The 16,042-nt window shown below is 28.8% G+C and overlaps 2 protein-coding genes across 2 annotated transcripts; both read left to right on the top strand.

Annotated features, from left to right (window-relative positions):
• Positions 1–8,622: 8,622 nt before the first annotated feature.
• LOC124916282 (mitogen-activated protein kinase kinase kinase 17-like) lies at positions 8,623–10,158 on the top strand (the record flags this gene model as incomplete). Its single annotated transcript, XM_047457008.1, has 1 exon — positions 8,623–10,158. A coding segment is annotated over exon 1 (1,338 nt), but the record flags the coding sequence as incomplete, so codon positions are not given.
• A 2,558-nt stretch (positions 10,159–12,716) lies between these two features.
• LOC124914682 (ran-binding protein 1 homolog a-like) lies at positions 12,717–14,904 on the top strand. The gene is made up of 4 exons (XM_047455277.1): positions 12,717–12,980; positions 13,100–13,242; positions 13,323–13,448; positions 14,236–14,904. The coding sequence occupies exons 1-4, from the start codon at positions 12,829–12,831 to the stop codon at positions 14,478–14,480; spliced, it is 666 nt and encodes a 221-aa protein (XP_047311233.1). The 5' UTR covers positions 12,717–12,828; the 3' UTR covers positions 14,481–14,904.
• Positions 14,905–16,042: the final 1,138 nt, after the last annotated feature.

Genomic DNA, 16,042 nt, shown 5'->3' with positions numbered 1-16,042 from the left:
TCACTACTAGGAGGAGTCCAGGACCAACAATTAAGCATCCAATGGGCATGAAAACCGATGGACTCGGCCTTTAGGCCCATCTATTTTTTATACCTAACCTGGGCCGTTAATCACCCGGTTATGGGAATATAAATAAATGTAAGCCCTCTAGAAAGTAAAACATTCTTCTTACATTTCTTGAAGCGTTAATTAATCATGATGCGTTATGTTATTTCAGAAGAATAGTTCCATAAGCCCAGACATATTTCAAACATTTTTTATTTTAGAGTAATTAATATATTCTATATTTTTAATTTCCTACATTTTTCTTTTAGGATTCATATAATATAATATTATTTTTTTGTTAATTTTTATTTTAGGTTTGAAATACATGAGTTGTCAAAATTCACAATTTATAGACCGAGCCTTCCAAAAAAAATGTTGCTGTCCTAGTTTAAAACAAAAAAAATGTTGGCTAGATTTTAATATAATCAAATAAAATTCTCAATTTTCATATTGAAACACTGTTAAACTATTTTAGGTTTAAAAACATTAATAATTTTACTAAATATTAATTTTTTTTTATTAAATGGACTGTTTTTATTTAAATTTTATTATTTTTGTTGGATAATTTTTTTAATAATATAATATAAAAATGCTGTATATGTTAATATATAGTTACAAGTTTCATTCTTTTATAATTTTTGTAAGTACAATTCATTAAAATAAAATTATAATATATAAATTATTTGTATTTAATTATATTATATTATAATAATATATAATAATAATAATAATTTTAAAAATAAATTATATTTTTTCAGTTATACAATAATAAGTTATATATTATAATAATATTAATAATAAAGTATATAATCAAAAATTAAGCATTAAGTATTGTAAAAAGTTAGTACATAACTTCCGATACAATATTAACCCCGCATTTATATACTTGTACGGTTATAACAAACTATAAATACTTTTTTAAAGAATTTATGTGAATTGAATTTTTATTTTTGAATTCCAAATATAAATTTATATTTAAAAAATTGCAAACTATAGTTTTAAAAGTTGAATTGCATTATTTTTTTAAATAGTTAAAACCACACAAATGTCCATTTAGGATGAGACAAAACAATGTAATTTTCCAATTGTTGTTGTGTTTAGCAATATGTGAGATTGAAAATTTATAAAAAAATTAAATTGAATTTTTATTGATTGCATATAAAATGTCTCAAAGGTATGTATTTATTTTGATTGGAAAAATTCTTGTTTTGTATATGATATTAATACCAAATTTAAAAGAGTTATAAGAGAAACTGAATTATCAAGTAAAATGAACAAGATTAAACATTACCTTTAATGATAAGATGATGAAAACCGTTGGATCAATTTAGCGTAAATAATACTATGAATCATTAAAATCAATTAGAGGTGAATAAGTACCCGTAAAATATGATTTGGCACAATGGTACACATTCCAACATTTATTTGTTTGGATGGTGTGCCTCCATGGTGATATCTTACTGACAATAAACTTCAATCTAAAAGGATTGTCATTGTGAGTATATGTCACTTAAGTAGGGAAGTGGATAAGACTACTTTATACAGCCCTTACGCTTGAACTCATTTGGAGTTTATGCATGATGGAGCTTTCTTAGAGTTAATTAGGTTATGTAAAGGGTCATTAACGATTTTTGGTATGAGTGGGTGAGGATATTTGTCAATAGAAATAAGTCCAATAGAATTCTCAATAGCTTTCTTTTGACCACTCTCACGAAAATCAAGATGGGAAACACTGTCGGTTCTGTTGGATGCTTCATGGATCTCCTATTGAAAGAAAGTAAAGTTATGAGGTTGCTCTTGTCCACCTCTTATTTTTTTGAAATATGTGTTTAATCCATTTGTCCCAGATTTTTAAGTTTTTGTTATTTTGGTTTATAGTCGGTTTGTTCTGATTCATTAGATTACTTGTGGTTGTTTGTTAGGCGTGAGAGTCGACCATGAACATGTTCCATTGGTGGATTTTGGTTTTGTCATGTTCCCTTGGAGTTTTCGTTTTAGGCATCATCGGGATTGACTAATCTAGTTTTTTTTGGTGCTCTTCTGCGTTGGATATGACAACAAATAATTGTTATTATATATTATTTTAATTAAATGAATTTTGTTAAAAAAATTCAAATTTAATTGATTAAGGTTAGTTTGGATTAATGGAAAACTAATATAAATTAATTAGTTAATTTTTTTATCTTGTACGAAAAATATTTTAACTTTACCGCTTTATTTTAAGTGATTTAGTTTAGACAATAAGACTAACCCAATACAATATTATATACAATTTATCATAAACATAATGTATTTAGGGGATGTTTGAAAAGTGGTTTTGTACTCATGAATGGGAAAAGGAATAAAATATAGTGTTTGGTTGATGAGTTTCATTACAGAATATTGATTTGATTCTCGGATACTCATTAATCATCCATTACTCTCTATTGGGAGGAATGAATCACATTCCCTTGTAATGTATTTTCTCTCTCATAATGTCCAGTCTTCTGCATACTTTCTCATAATTATAATTATAATATTATATATATATATATATATATTTTTTACAGTTATATTAGACGTTATTTTATATTTAAAATAATAATAAAAATTTTAATTTATTTATTGAAATAAATTATTTCAATTATTTAAATAATATTGATAAATTATTTAAAATAAAATATAATTAATAAAATAAAATATATTTTTTTATAATAATTATAATAACTAATAATAGTAAAATTATTTTAATATAATTAATTTATATATTATATATTAATAACAAAATTATAATTAATTAATTAAAATATAAAAACTTAAAAATAAATTAACAATTTTATATAAAATAAATATTTAAAAATTATTAGAAAAGTTAAATATAAAATATTTTAATAAAAAATATTATTAAAAATATTATGTAATGTTATAAGTATATATTATTAAGTAAAATATTATATTTAATTTGATTAATTATTAATATATAATATTTTAAAGACTTTATTTTATTTGATATATAATTTTTATTTATAAATAAAAAATTGAATCATTCAACTATTTTTTTATATGTATTTAAAAAAATATACATATAATTAATATAATAAAATATTAGATATTTATATTTTATTAAATTAGGACACATTTCAATATTTTATATATTTAAAAAAATTATAATATAATAATAATAATATTTTTTATTTTTAATTAAATAAAATATAATAAAAATAAAATAAAAATATTGATTTAATTTTAATTATAAAATAATATTAATAATTTCTCTCAAATAAATCTAAAATTATCAATGTAATGGAAATATCCAAACTCTATTGAGAATGATTAATACTTTTAACCAAAAACTACACTTCTATCAATCATACAAATTCTCGTTCCACACATTTATCAATCATATTTCTATTCTGATTAAATGTGTACACTAAACCACTATTTCTATTTTATTTTTAAAGATCACCTATTCAATTTTATTTTTACATTCTCATTTCATTCCTATAATGTAATTCATATAATGGAAATCTTATCTGAATCATGACATGGGTATTATGATAATTGATAGAAATAGTAGTGATTGCTATATATCTTAATTACTCCAATGATTTAATAAAAGAATAATATAATTCTAATAGTTTTTGAAAATAGTACTCTAGTATATATGAGAGTTAATTAATCATTATTAACTTACTCAGAGCATTAAAACATTCACTCATTGATGTCATGCATAAATAATTAGTTAGCTTTAATCGTGTTTGGAGCATTATTAATTGTCGTGTTGTTGGGTGGGTAGGTGTGTATATATATGATTACTTTGTTTAACACATGATATATATATATATATATATATATATATATATATATATATATATATATATATATATATATATATATATATATATAGATGATCGATCAGGACTCCTTATATATTCCACATGTTCGTACGTGCTTCCTATTATTATTATTATTAATTACTATTTTATACGTGGGAACCAGTATTAATTAATTAATTAGTGTTTCAACAAATTAAAGCAGCCACAACCATGCATGCACAAGCATATTATAATTTGCATAATTATATTTCATGTATTAGTTACTGATATATATGATCAGAATATTCGAACCGTCTTTTAATATTATTATTAATTAATTGCATATATATTAAAATATAGTGTGATGAATGTTAATAATAATGGCGATCAATTTATAATAAGAAGTTAATGTACAAGACAAGAAGAAGAGTGAGCTAGCTGTTCACTCCACGATATATGTATATATATAATAATTGAGGTTTAATTTAATATAAGTATTGTATCCATAATCAAGATTTTGCTTTCTCTCATGTTTAATTAATTAGATTAAGCGGCATGTATAATTAATTGTCTTAATTAATTCCCAGCATCAAATAATTAGCTAGTCATCTTCATTATTAATAATTATTGTCTCATGCATCCAAACATTATTAATTAATTACCCATCATCATGTCTATTTTATACAACCTTGATGTTTAGTTGATTTATCAATAATGATGATAATGTTACATAGTGGCCAACACTTTGGGCTTCAATGTTATAACAATTTTATTTTCACTTATTAACCCTTTTTTCTTTATTTTAAAGGTAAAAAAAACTCAATTCATGGTGATGTTTAAAGTTTAAAACTAAATGAATTTTTGTATTCGACATTAACTACTAATAATTAAGATAATGATTCTTCCTATTTTAAGGACATTCTTGTCAAAGTTACTATACGGCTAGAAATGTGCTCAAAATATTTGAAATGAAAGAGAATTGGAAGATTGTTTGATTACATTAAATATTTATCCTCAGAGTAATTTTAACATGTTTTGTTCGGATTTATTTTGACCAATCAAATCAATTATATCATTCTGGTCAAAGCTGTCAAACTCGCGAGTTAACTCGTGAACTCGTTCGAGTTTACGAGTCAACTCAAGCAAAACGAGTTAAGAGTTTAAGAAACTCGGTCAGTAGTAAAATCGATCTGAAATCGCGAGTTAATACCGTGAACTCGTCAAACTCGTTTAAATGGGTAGCATCGACCCAATTTTTGTATTCTTAGCTCTTCTCTTCTCTTGTTGAATGCTCGTCTGTTCTTTGAAGACTACATAGTTAGATTCTTCAAGTTACAATCATTTGTCAATAATAGAATGTGAAACAAAAGATCGTTAGTAAAAGAAGAAAATCAAAAAAAATGAAGGAAGAAAAGTGAAAGTAAAAAGAGGCTACAATGGAGGAAAGAGAACAATGGAGGAGAGGGTATTGGAGGAGGCGGGGGTGAGATAAAATATAATCGGAAAGGAAGCAATTAGGGTTATCATAATAAATAATTAATATATATATATAATAAATTATCTGGAAAGATAAAATAGTTTAATTATTAATTTTTATTTTGATGAGTAGTTTATAATTGATTTATTTTTATAATGTAGGTATTTAGTTTTTATATTTTAATTTTCATAATAAATATTATAAATGATTATGATATTTTATATTATAATAATTTAACAACAAATATTTTAAATACAATAATTATGATACATAAATTTTATTTATTTATAATAATAGTTTGTTAATATATTGATTAATTTTTAATAATAATCAATTATTTATCTATATTTAGATGAATTAATTTTATTTTAAATTAATTATTTGCTTTTATGTAAACTCTTAGGGTTTTATGCAAACTCTCGATTTTACGAGTTTACTTATACAAAACGATTTTACGTAAACTCTCGATTTTGAGAGCCTTGATTCTGGTTTCTTAATCTTAAATTGAGCTTAGACATCAACAGAGTCCATGTGCTATAGGGTTGATTTTTATTTGTTAATGATTTTTTCACTTAAATTAAACCTTTTTTCTTTCATGTCTTTCACTATTGAGTTGTTTATTGTTTTTTATATCTTATATTATCAATAACATTTATAAAGAAAAATAGTACCATTATATTTATAATATTGGATATATATGGTTGTTACAAGAGGCTTGTTTGATGTCGGTTATTTGTGATTTTTTTATGTTTTTTTTTTTAAATCTTGTTCAATGTGAATGAGAAATTAAGTTAATTAAGTTTTTAATTTTTTTATTTTTTAAATTATTAAAATTTATAAAAATAAAAATATTTGTATTTAATGATTATAATTTTGGATAAAAATATCAACATGATTAATGATACATAAAATATATAAATATTATTGGACTGTGACTATAGTCTATATATATATATATAGTACACGTCGGAGACATGAAAAAAAGCACGTCGTAGCTTTTTTGTCGGCCTTTACTCTTTATTCGCTAATTTTGTTGTCGATCGTGTCTCCGACAACTGTCCGTCCGGCGCCTGCATGCTGCTGCTGCTGCCTCTTCTGCAAATTCTCATTCATTTCCCACCTTTTTTTCTTTCTTTACTTTTTCATTCACTGCTTAATTGCTTTTTTTTATGTAATTATTTCATGCAAACCCATTACCTGAAAATTAAATTTGAATTTATAATAGATTCAGAAAACAAATAAGAAATTAATACATACTTAAATCTCATTAATCAAAATCTCTGGCACTAAATTAAATGTAGATATTGGTTTTTAATTAGTCACATATATATATTTGTGTATGAAAAGTGCTATATATGGAAATGGTCAACGAGTCGGGGGCAGTGATGTAAATAAAAATAACTATTTTTAGAGTGTCTGCAAATTAATAATAATAATAATAATAATAATAATAAAGCATGCATCAGGCAGAGTCGACAGCGAGTGGGGAGAAATTATCTTTTCTTTCGGCTGTCCTATAACCAACCATCAATAAGTGGCCGTTGCTTTTGGCCGAGGGTTGCCCCCTTCCATCCCCCCTTAATCCAATTATTTACAATATTCCTATTTATTTAATTAATTCACCTCTTCCAAACGCCACATATCATTTAATATTAATATATATATATATATATTATAACTCCTGCTAGTTAACTCCTTATTGTTTCCTATGGCCGTATTTAATGGAGCCAGCCAGCCAGCCAGCCATATATATAATCTTAATTACTCTCCGTTTACAATAGAATTACTGTCACATTAAAAAAATATCAATAAAAATTTGTGGTTTTTTGTTTTTAAATTATTAAAAAAAAAAAAGATACTTAAAGAAAAACAATTTGAAAGTGTAGGTAAGTAATACACGTGGCGCGTAGTCTATGGATATGACAGGTGGCAGATAAAAGACAAAAGGAAAAAGAAAAAAGGAGAGAGGAGTTGGAGATATATATCGGGTTTATCCAAATCTATATAATAAAGAAAGAAAGAATTGGAGGTATATGGTCTGGCCGGGGTCTTAATTAAGAATCGATTTGAAATAATAATAATAATAATAATAAAGTAACCCACCCAATCAATAAATCTGAGTATGTACGTACTCGTAAAAAGTAGAATAATATTATCCATGTATGTAAATCGTACTGGTCTGGTGGGCAAGGATTAAAGGAAAGCAATGCATCTTTCTGGAAAGATAGAGATGTTGATGGCCTAAACTTCACTTGCCAACCATATATATTCATACATCTTTAGTGACACAATTAATAAAAGCTATAAAATTACAATTTAATTTAACTATACACATCCATAAACATACATATATGCATTCAATTTTTAAATTAATTTTAATGGTGGCTAGCTAGCTAGCTAGTTGAATGTTGATCATTACATAGCTAGCTTTCATCTAATCAATTCTTCCAGCCAACCAAAGTAACAAGTTGCTTCTCAATTTATTATATATTATTATTATAAACAAATTCATGAATTATATCCCAAACTTATTGGAATAATCAATAAATTTGCATTCATTTCTCACTCTCTTTCACGCGCACACACACACATACACATGTGATGTGGGGATCTGTCATTTGTATTGGTAGCCTTTCATTTTGTGCATATACATACGTGGACCATGCATGTCTTCAACTCTAGATCACTCTTTAGATCGATCATCGATTAGCTAGCCTCATTTCAACGCCACATGTGTCTTACTTACTTATAAGGGTGTGCTTTTTGGCCCATCTCATCCAAACACCCACTCCCCAATAAAAAGAGATAGATAGATAGATAGATAGATGATCAAGAATCAATCTACCCCAACTTGATCTGAACTGAATATCGATTGATAGCGATCGATGCAACAAATGTTTTGTTTTGTGTGCTACCTCATTAATTAATTAATTAAGAAGATATATATATATATATAAATGTATGAAATGTTTTGTACTTTTAGAAAAACAGTCAAGTGGATCATAATATCAATTTGCAGATATCTCTGAAATGCATGACAGATATGATATTGTTCCTGACAATATCAACAGGTTATGGAGTTTAATTTGGATATATGTATATATGGTCTCAAATAGTGCTCCCAAATTACATAATAGTTACAATTGAAACTAACCAAATAAATATAAAAGAAAGAAGAAGGCACGCGCCATGACATAGCAGCATACCAACGAATCCGTGACATGTTGAGAACCCACGCAGTCATTTGTAAATTAATAATAAAAAAACAAAAGGGCACCACTGGTATGAATGAAGAAGCATTCAAGGCCATCCACCCTTCCTTTGACAAGGATAACTAACATCCGCCATCATTCATTTCCATTACCCTTTTTCACGTCAACAACAACAACTTGTCCCAAATCCCATTTTTTTCATCTTTTCTTTAATCATTGACATATAAATACCCCCAATCCCCTCCTCTCTCTTTCTCGCAACACAGAAGAATCATACTAGCTACTTGCTAAAATGGAAGACAAGCCAAGAACACAATCCATTAGTAGTTGGGTCAGAGGTAATTGCATAGGACGGGGCTCATTCGGCACCGTAAACTTAGCCCTCACCCACCCTCACGGCAGGGTACTCGCAGCAGCCAAGTCAGTTCAGATTTCAAGTCAGGCGGCTAATTCCCAACAGATTCAGGCCTTGGAGAATGAAATCCAAATTCTAAGCTCTGTTTCTTCCCCTTGGGTGGTCCAATACATCGGAGATGACGTGTCTAGGGAGTTAAACGGGTCTTACAGGAATCTACTTATGGAGTACTTACCCGGTGGTACTGTTGCCGACCTTCCGCCGCCGCTCTCAGGCGGCGCCGGCAACGAAGAGGTCGTGAAATCGTACACTTGGTGCATAACCTCTGCCCTGAGGTATATCCACTCAAAGGGTATTGTTCACTGTGACGTGAAAGGAAGGAACATTCTTCTTGGACCCAATCCCGGCACAGCCAAGCTCGCCGACTTCGGGTCGGCGATTTTAATACATGACGATGAGATTAAAGTCAGGCCGACTCGGGGAAGTCCACTGTGGATGGCGCCGGAGGTCATTCGAGGGGAGTATCAGGGATTTGAGTCTGATTTATGGTCATTGGGATGTACGGTCATCGAGATGCTTACCGGAAAGCCGGCGTGGGAAGACAACGGCGCTGACACGCTAATCAAGATTGGGTATTCCGACAAGGTACCAGATTTTCCTAATGGGTTGTCAGAAATCGGCCGGGATTTTCTTGATAAATGCTTGAGGAGGAACAGGGCGGAGAGGTGGAGCTGTGATCAGCTCCTTGAACATCCGTTTATCTCTTCGTCGGCGGCGCCGGAGTTCAATTTGATGACACGTCATCATCCATCTCCTCGATGCGTGCTGGATTGGCCGTCGATCCAGTCGGAGTATTTCTCCGAAGAAGAAATCGACATGGATTCGACCAAAAGAAGAATTGGTAAATTGGTTTCAAATACAGAGGAGATAAATTGGGAATCGGACGGATGGACGGAAGTGAGGAATTTGGTCGGTGATGGAAAGTCAGAGGAATATCCAAATTGTAGTAATTACGGCCAAGATAGAGGGGTAATATTGGAAGATGATGAATTTGGCGGCGGCGAAGCCATTGATGGAGGACGGCGGCGAGGTAGTGAGTGTTGCCGGCGAGATGGCGGTTGGTTAACCGTTTTGGGGAGAAGTCAAACTGTTTTCGATAATAAAAAGTCAATGGAGTTGACAATATTTGATTTAGTTAAATTGTTGTGTGTAATTTTGGTGAGATTTCAAAATTTGAGTTTAAAATTAATGAATATTATTAATATGTTAGAGTATATACTATCCTTTATAATTATTATAATTATTTTTGGTCTAAGTAATTTTATTAAAATAAAAAACCTATCCATGATTCGAAAGGGTGTTGGAGGCGTGGATCAAATTCAAACCCACTCATAAATAGATTCTAGTCACTTGTTAAATTAATGGATGGACCCCACAAATTCGTTCATTCACGAAACACACTACTACTTAGCAGCTTTTTATTTTTAAATAAATTTCATTAAAATATTATTCAACATTTTGAATCTAATCCAATTCATATTTTGGCTTGTTTGAATTGAGATTATTTGAAACAATTTAAAAGAAAATATTACTTTAGTTGATTAATAGAATAGTAATGTAAATAAGAAAATATGATAGTTTATTTAAATAAATTATACCAAATAAGAATGGATCCAATTTTTTTTTTTTTTTTTTTTTTGTGGACTTAACAACAAGACCAAAAATGAAAGAAACTTCGTTTTGTTTATTTATTTATGTAAGATTGACGTATAAAAGTGTATTTCTAATCAGTTTATTCTGATTAATGAATATGGTGCATCACTTTACATTTTATATTAATTAATAGCAAGAGGATGAGTTTAATATTCCAATAAAACAAATTAAATCAACAATCAAGATATCATTCATGAAGAACTTCAATTTAGGATTAGTATGATCGACTTAACTCAACTTATTAGTTAGACCTTCAAATTTATTGGAGGATAATATCATGTTTATTTGAATAGTTAGCTTTCGGATGAATATGTTTAATTGATTTAACTTATTATTTTTATTTATACAGATTATATAGTTTATTTGTTAAAAGGATAATGATATCTTATTCGCAAAATTTATTATAAATGTGTAGACAATAACACGTCTTACTAGTATATAAGTAGATTCAAACTAACCCTAGTCATTAAATTAACCCTTATTATTATTGACAGCTTTTTTTTTTTAAGTGAAAAAACAGAAGAATTATTTCACGGGTGCCTACCCACTTTCCCAATAAATTTTATTATTATTATTATTATTAATGAAAAAAAATATTTAGGGGTGGGAGCTTATTTTTTGAGTCCTACAAGCCATGGCCAGCTAGTAAAAAAAAATAATTGCCAGCAAATTACAGTTGGTGAGGTCTGACATTGCCATCAAATAACGTGCTCTATTATATTCAATATTCATAACTTAATTCATGGGATTGAGAGCTGTAAGATGGGTCATGGTTGCTGTAACTTTTAAAATATTATTATAAATTTTAATCCAAAATTCTAACTCATAATATCCAGTTGTGATCACTACTATTATAACTTAATTCAAGATCCTTCTTTAACCACGCATATATATATATATATAAAATGACTAATACATTTATAAATAGTATAATCCTTTGTGGATAAGGATATTCCTTTTTTTATCATATAATTGTTATTTTTTTCAAATCTATCCCTATGCTTTATCTTCTATAAAACTTTCAATCCAAAACCTTTTTTACTTCCTTGAAATTTAACTGATTTTTTATTCAATTCAATTCGTGCACATAACTTACAAACAATATGGAGAAGGACTAATCACAAGACGGACACTTGACATATAAATTAATAGTTTTATGATAATAATCTTTTAAGTTAAATATGATTATTTATGATTTTAGTTTTAGGATAATATTATTTTTTTTAATAATAGGATGATAAATTTAGTATTACATGGGATTTCATCAGCCAAAATCACAATTACAATTAGTCCCGAAATTTTTTATTCCAATTTGTCCGTTTGTGACTTTTTTTTTTCTTTGGGATGATATTTGTTAGATTTTGAAACAAACACTAATAAATTTATAATGTCAGACTTAAAATTAATTTTTATATTTTATAAGAGTTAAAATTATTTTATTTATATAATATTGTTTTTTAATATATTACCCCTTTATATATATATAAACTATATAAAACAATTTCTTTTGACAGTGATCAACGGGAACTTTTCTAAAACCGAATAGAGCATGACTGATAATAAAAAAATAAAATCCTAAATTAGAATTCAGTGGATAGTGTGTCCACTCCAGAGTCCAGCCCATAGGCCCATTATCATTCCTAATATTTAGTCTTACTATAAAAATATAAACAAGTCTCAACTTACTAGTTATTTTGTTTTTTCATTTAATTTACATACTAATTCCTGCTACATTGAATGCAAATTTGTATATGTTTTTGTGTACATTATTTTTAAAAGATTACAACAATTTCATTTTATATATATTTCCTCATTTTATTTGATTTATAATAATAATAAATGAATAGATTAAAATTTATGTACTTTTATAATGATAAATTAGACAATAAAAAAGTATATAACAAAAATAATATACAAATTAAATTATTTATTTTAATTACAATTATGTATTAATAAAAACATAAAAACTAATGGATATTCATCTACTTTATTTTAAAATAACTAAGCCCGGTTATTTATTTTTAAAAAACGAATATTCAATAATTAAAAAAAAAAAATACATTCTAGAAATTATTATTATTATTAATTTGTAGTCTGCGTAAAATTGACGCAGTGGGTACTGGGTAGTAGTCGGTTCTGGCTCCCGCCGTAAGAACGTGGCAGTACAATAGGCTTCAGCCTCTCTCTCGAACCCATTCACAATTTAGCGTCTTTGAAGAATCTTGATTATCTATGGCGAGCGAAGCTACCGAGCACAGAGAAGAGGAAGAGGAGGTAATCGCCGGTGAAGACGAGGACACCGGAGCACAGATTGCTCCGATAGTGAAGCTTGAGGAAGTTGCCATCACCACTGGCGAAGAAGATGAAAATGTCATCCTGGATCTGTATGCTATATCTCTCTCTCTTGGAATTTCTGTCTGTCTGTCTGTCTGGTCTATTGTCTTCATTGTTTCGGTGGAGGGCTAGGTTTTATGCTTTCATTTCGTTTAATTTGATTATTCAGGAAAGCTAAGCTGTATCGATTTGAAACTCAGTGGAAGGAAAGAGGCACTGGGACTATAAAGTTATTGAAACATCGGGAAACAGGAAAAGTTCGTCTCGTAATGCGACAGTCTAAGACCCTTAAGATCTGCGCCAACCATTACGGTATTTGATTACTGCCTTCAACATTCTTTTATCTTATCTTTTGCATCTAATCTAATGATCCCTGTCCTATGATTTTGTAGTTCTTCCAACGATGTCCGTTCAGGAACACGCTGGGAATGAGAAATCTTGTGTATGGCATGCGGCTGATTTTGCAGATGGCGAAGTTAAAGATGAAACTTTTTGTGTCAGATTTCCATCTATTGAAAGTAAGTTTACACTTTTTTAGTGTTGCCTCCTTTTCCTTCCACTTAAACCTGATGAAGATAATTTTCCAGAGAACCAACTGAACTAGTGTATTTCCTTTGCCGATATATATGCATATCTCTATCAAGAATTTTGAAGTGATTAGTTCAATTTACTTTTATTTGAGCAAATGGAGTCTAAAGTCTCATAATGTGTTCTTTTTGGTGGAAATTTGTTTATGGGATATAAATGATAAAGTATCTATTGATATTTTTGGTGTCCATAATGTTAATCTTTTATGTTGCGGAAAACTCTGTATCCTCATAAGCCTGACTGATGAATAGGTATGGCTTGGGCAATTGAGTGCTATTGTATAATGAACACTTTCACCTCAAACATTTTATCCTATGTTGATCCTTGATTAGCTCTGTTCATTACTTGTAAAATTCCTGTTACCTTTTGATCAACTTCCATACTCTCTCTTGCCCTTTGTGCTTTGCCAAAAATAAAATGTAGAAGTGGAAATCAAGTAGGTGTTAATATTGTTAGACTTTGATTTGAGGTATGAAAGGAAGACGGTTTTCAGCATTTGTTTGATGTAGGAATTACTTGGATTCTATGACGGGGGAAACTACTTCAGACTTTGCAACTATTGTGGTTTTGGCATATATTACATTCTGCACCTGCTTCTGGACAATCCAGAGTGGTCTGATGGATATTGATGTCTGTAGTTAGCTTCTAGAGTATTGGGTTCCCATGCTAATGTTTCTCCTTCTAACTTAAGAATAACGTTTACACTTGGTTCACCAGATTGCAAATCCTTCATGGAGACAATACAAGAAATTGCTGAATCCCAAGTGAGCAAAGGAGAGGAGGAGGACAAAGATGCTTTAGCTGCTGCTGAGCTGGTTGAGAAGTTGAGCTTTGTGGAGAAGGATGAGAAAAAATCCAGTGAAGAAGCACCTGTTACTGTTACTGTCAAAGAGAATGAAGCAGAGAAAGAGGCTGCAAAAGAAGAGGAGGGCAAAAAGGAGCCAGACACTGCTGCGGCTTAAGAAAGGTTCTATTTCATTGCCATACACATGAATTACTGAGTCTGTCTCATCCTCTTGCCTCATTTGCTTGCTTCCCATCACTTGGTTAAGTTGCACGGATCTACAAACTCTAAAGTGTTGGAAATGTGTGGGTTTTTGTCCATTTTGATGAGTCTTGGGTCAGAAGTATTTGATTGCATCCGAGTCCACCACCTGTCATTGTCGTAGCCTCCGAGCTTATAGTTGAATTTTTTTTATCTGCTTTTGAGTTATTCCAGATTCAAATTTAAGTTATATGTCTTTCTAAAGTGTGTTTGTTTCTATTCTGGTCTGGGAAAGCTGCATTAATATGGCTGAACTGAAGAGAAGTTGGTTGAGTATGGTTTGTTTTCTTGATTCACTTTTGGAGTATTTATTTGTGAAAGTATACTCTTGTTGCTTTTGATCTCATGCGTCTCCTTTTCATTGTTGGTAAGATATAAACCGTGCTTAGCATCGAACATCTCTAGACCACTTGTCCAACAAATGAGCTTTCTTTTATTAACATTATTATATGATAAATAAACTATATTCTACTTATACTGTTTATTTTATTAAAATGTGTATTTTATCATACTATAAATTTATTATTAATAAAATAATTTTTTAACATTTTTTTAAATGGTATCAGAATGGTTTAAGCATTACAACATAAAAGAAGAAAATTAGAATAAAAATAATAGTTATATTCAATACTACTAGTACTATAGATATTGTTTTTCTTCTTAAATAGTAAAAATATATTATTAAATTAAAATTATAAATATTTAAAATAAATTCATATTTTAACAGATAACTATGCAGGAGAATGGATATATCTTGCCGCTCCCCCGATTCTCTGAAAGGGGGCAAAACAGACATTTTAAAAAAAAATTAAAAAATATTATATATATAATTATACTTTTGTCCCTGGACCAGAGAAATTTGGAAACAGACAATCCATGTTAGGGAAGGTATTTTTTTTTTAAATAAAAAAATTATTATTTACCTTATTGCCTCTTCCTGTGAGAGGGACAAAAGTTGAAGTTCAGACTAATTTTGATAGCCGAGGATCTTACCTCGTTTTGATGTTGGTTATTTAAGGATTTTTTTTATTGAGTTTATTATTGGAGTTTTTAATTTATTGAATTATTATAATATTTTTATTATTTAAAATTTATATAAAGTTAAAGGTATTTTTGAAAATAAATTAAGTAAATGAATGGTTAAAATAACTCTTTTAAAAGTTAAAATTTTAATTTGTACACCAAATAGAATTTTTATAGCCAACATGAAAAGAGCTCTTGGATAGGATATGAAAAAGATATGATTGAGATGAATTGAATTGACATATTTGAAGATGATAAATGAAAAGCCATAATTTGTGAAGTTGCTTAAAAATGTAGGCATATTGTATTTATAATTAATTGAAATGGTGGGGAGCCATTATTGACTGGAAGTTCTTAAATAGAGAACATTTAATAGATGATGAAGAAAGATGACCCGATACCAATTGTGGATAAGTGCATGCACGTGCAACTTGAGATTATTCATTACAAGTACGG

Source organism: Impatiens glandulifera, chromosome 9 (assembly GCF_907164915.1).
Source record: "Impatiens glandulifera chromosome 9, dImpGla2.1, whole genome shotgun sequence".
Lineage (NCBI taxonomy): Eukaryota > Viridiplantae > Streptophyta > Magnoliopsida > Ericales > Balsaminaceae > Impatiens > Impatiens glandulifera.
The sequence above is the reverse complement of the archived record's forward strand: the minus strand, read 5'-3'. Positions and strand labels throughout refer to the sequence as shown.

What these genes read in the sequence shown, in the direction of transcription:
- LOC124914682 (XM_047455277.1), top strand. Translation starts at nt 12,829, where the DNA reads ATGGCGAGCGAAGCTACCGAGCACAGAGAAGAGGAAGAGGAGGTAATC. An exon ending in GAAAATGTCATCCTGGATCT is followed by an intron (nt 12,981 to 13,099) that starts GTATGCTATATC and finishes TTGATTATTCAG; the next exon opens with GAAAGCTAAGCTGTATCGAT. An exon ending in GATCTGCGCCAACCATTACG is followed by an intron (nt 13,243 to 13,322) that starts GTATTTGATTAC and finishes ATGATTTTGTAG; the next exon opens with TTCTTCCAACGATGTCCGTT.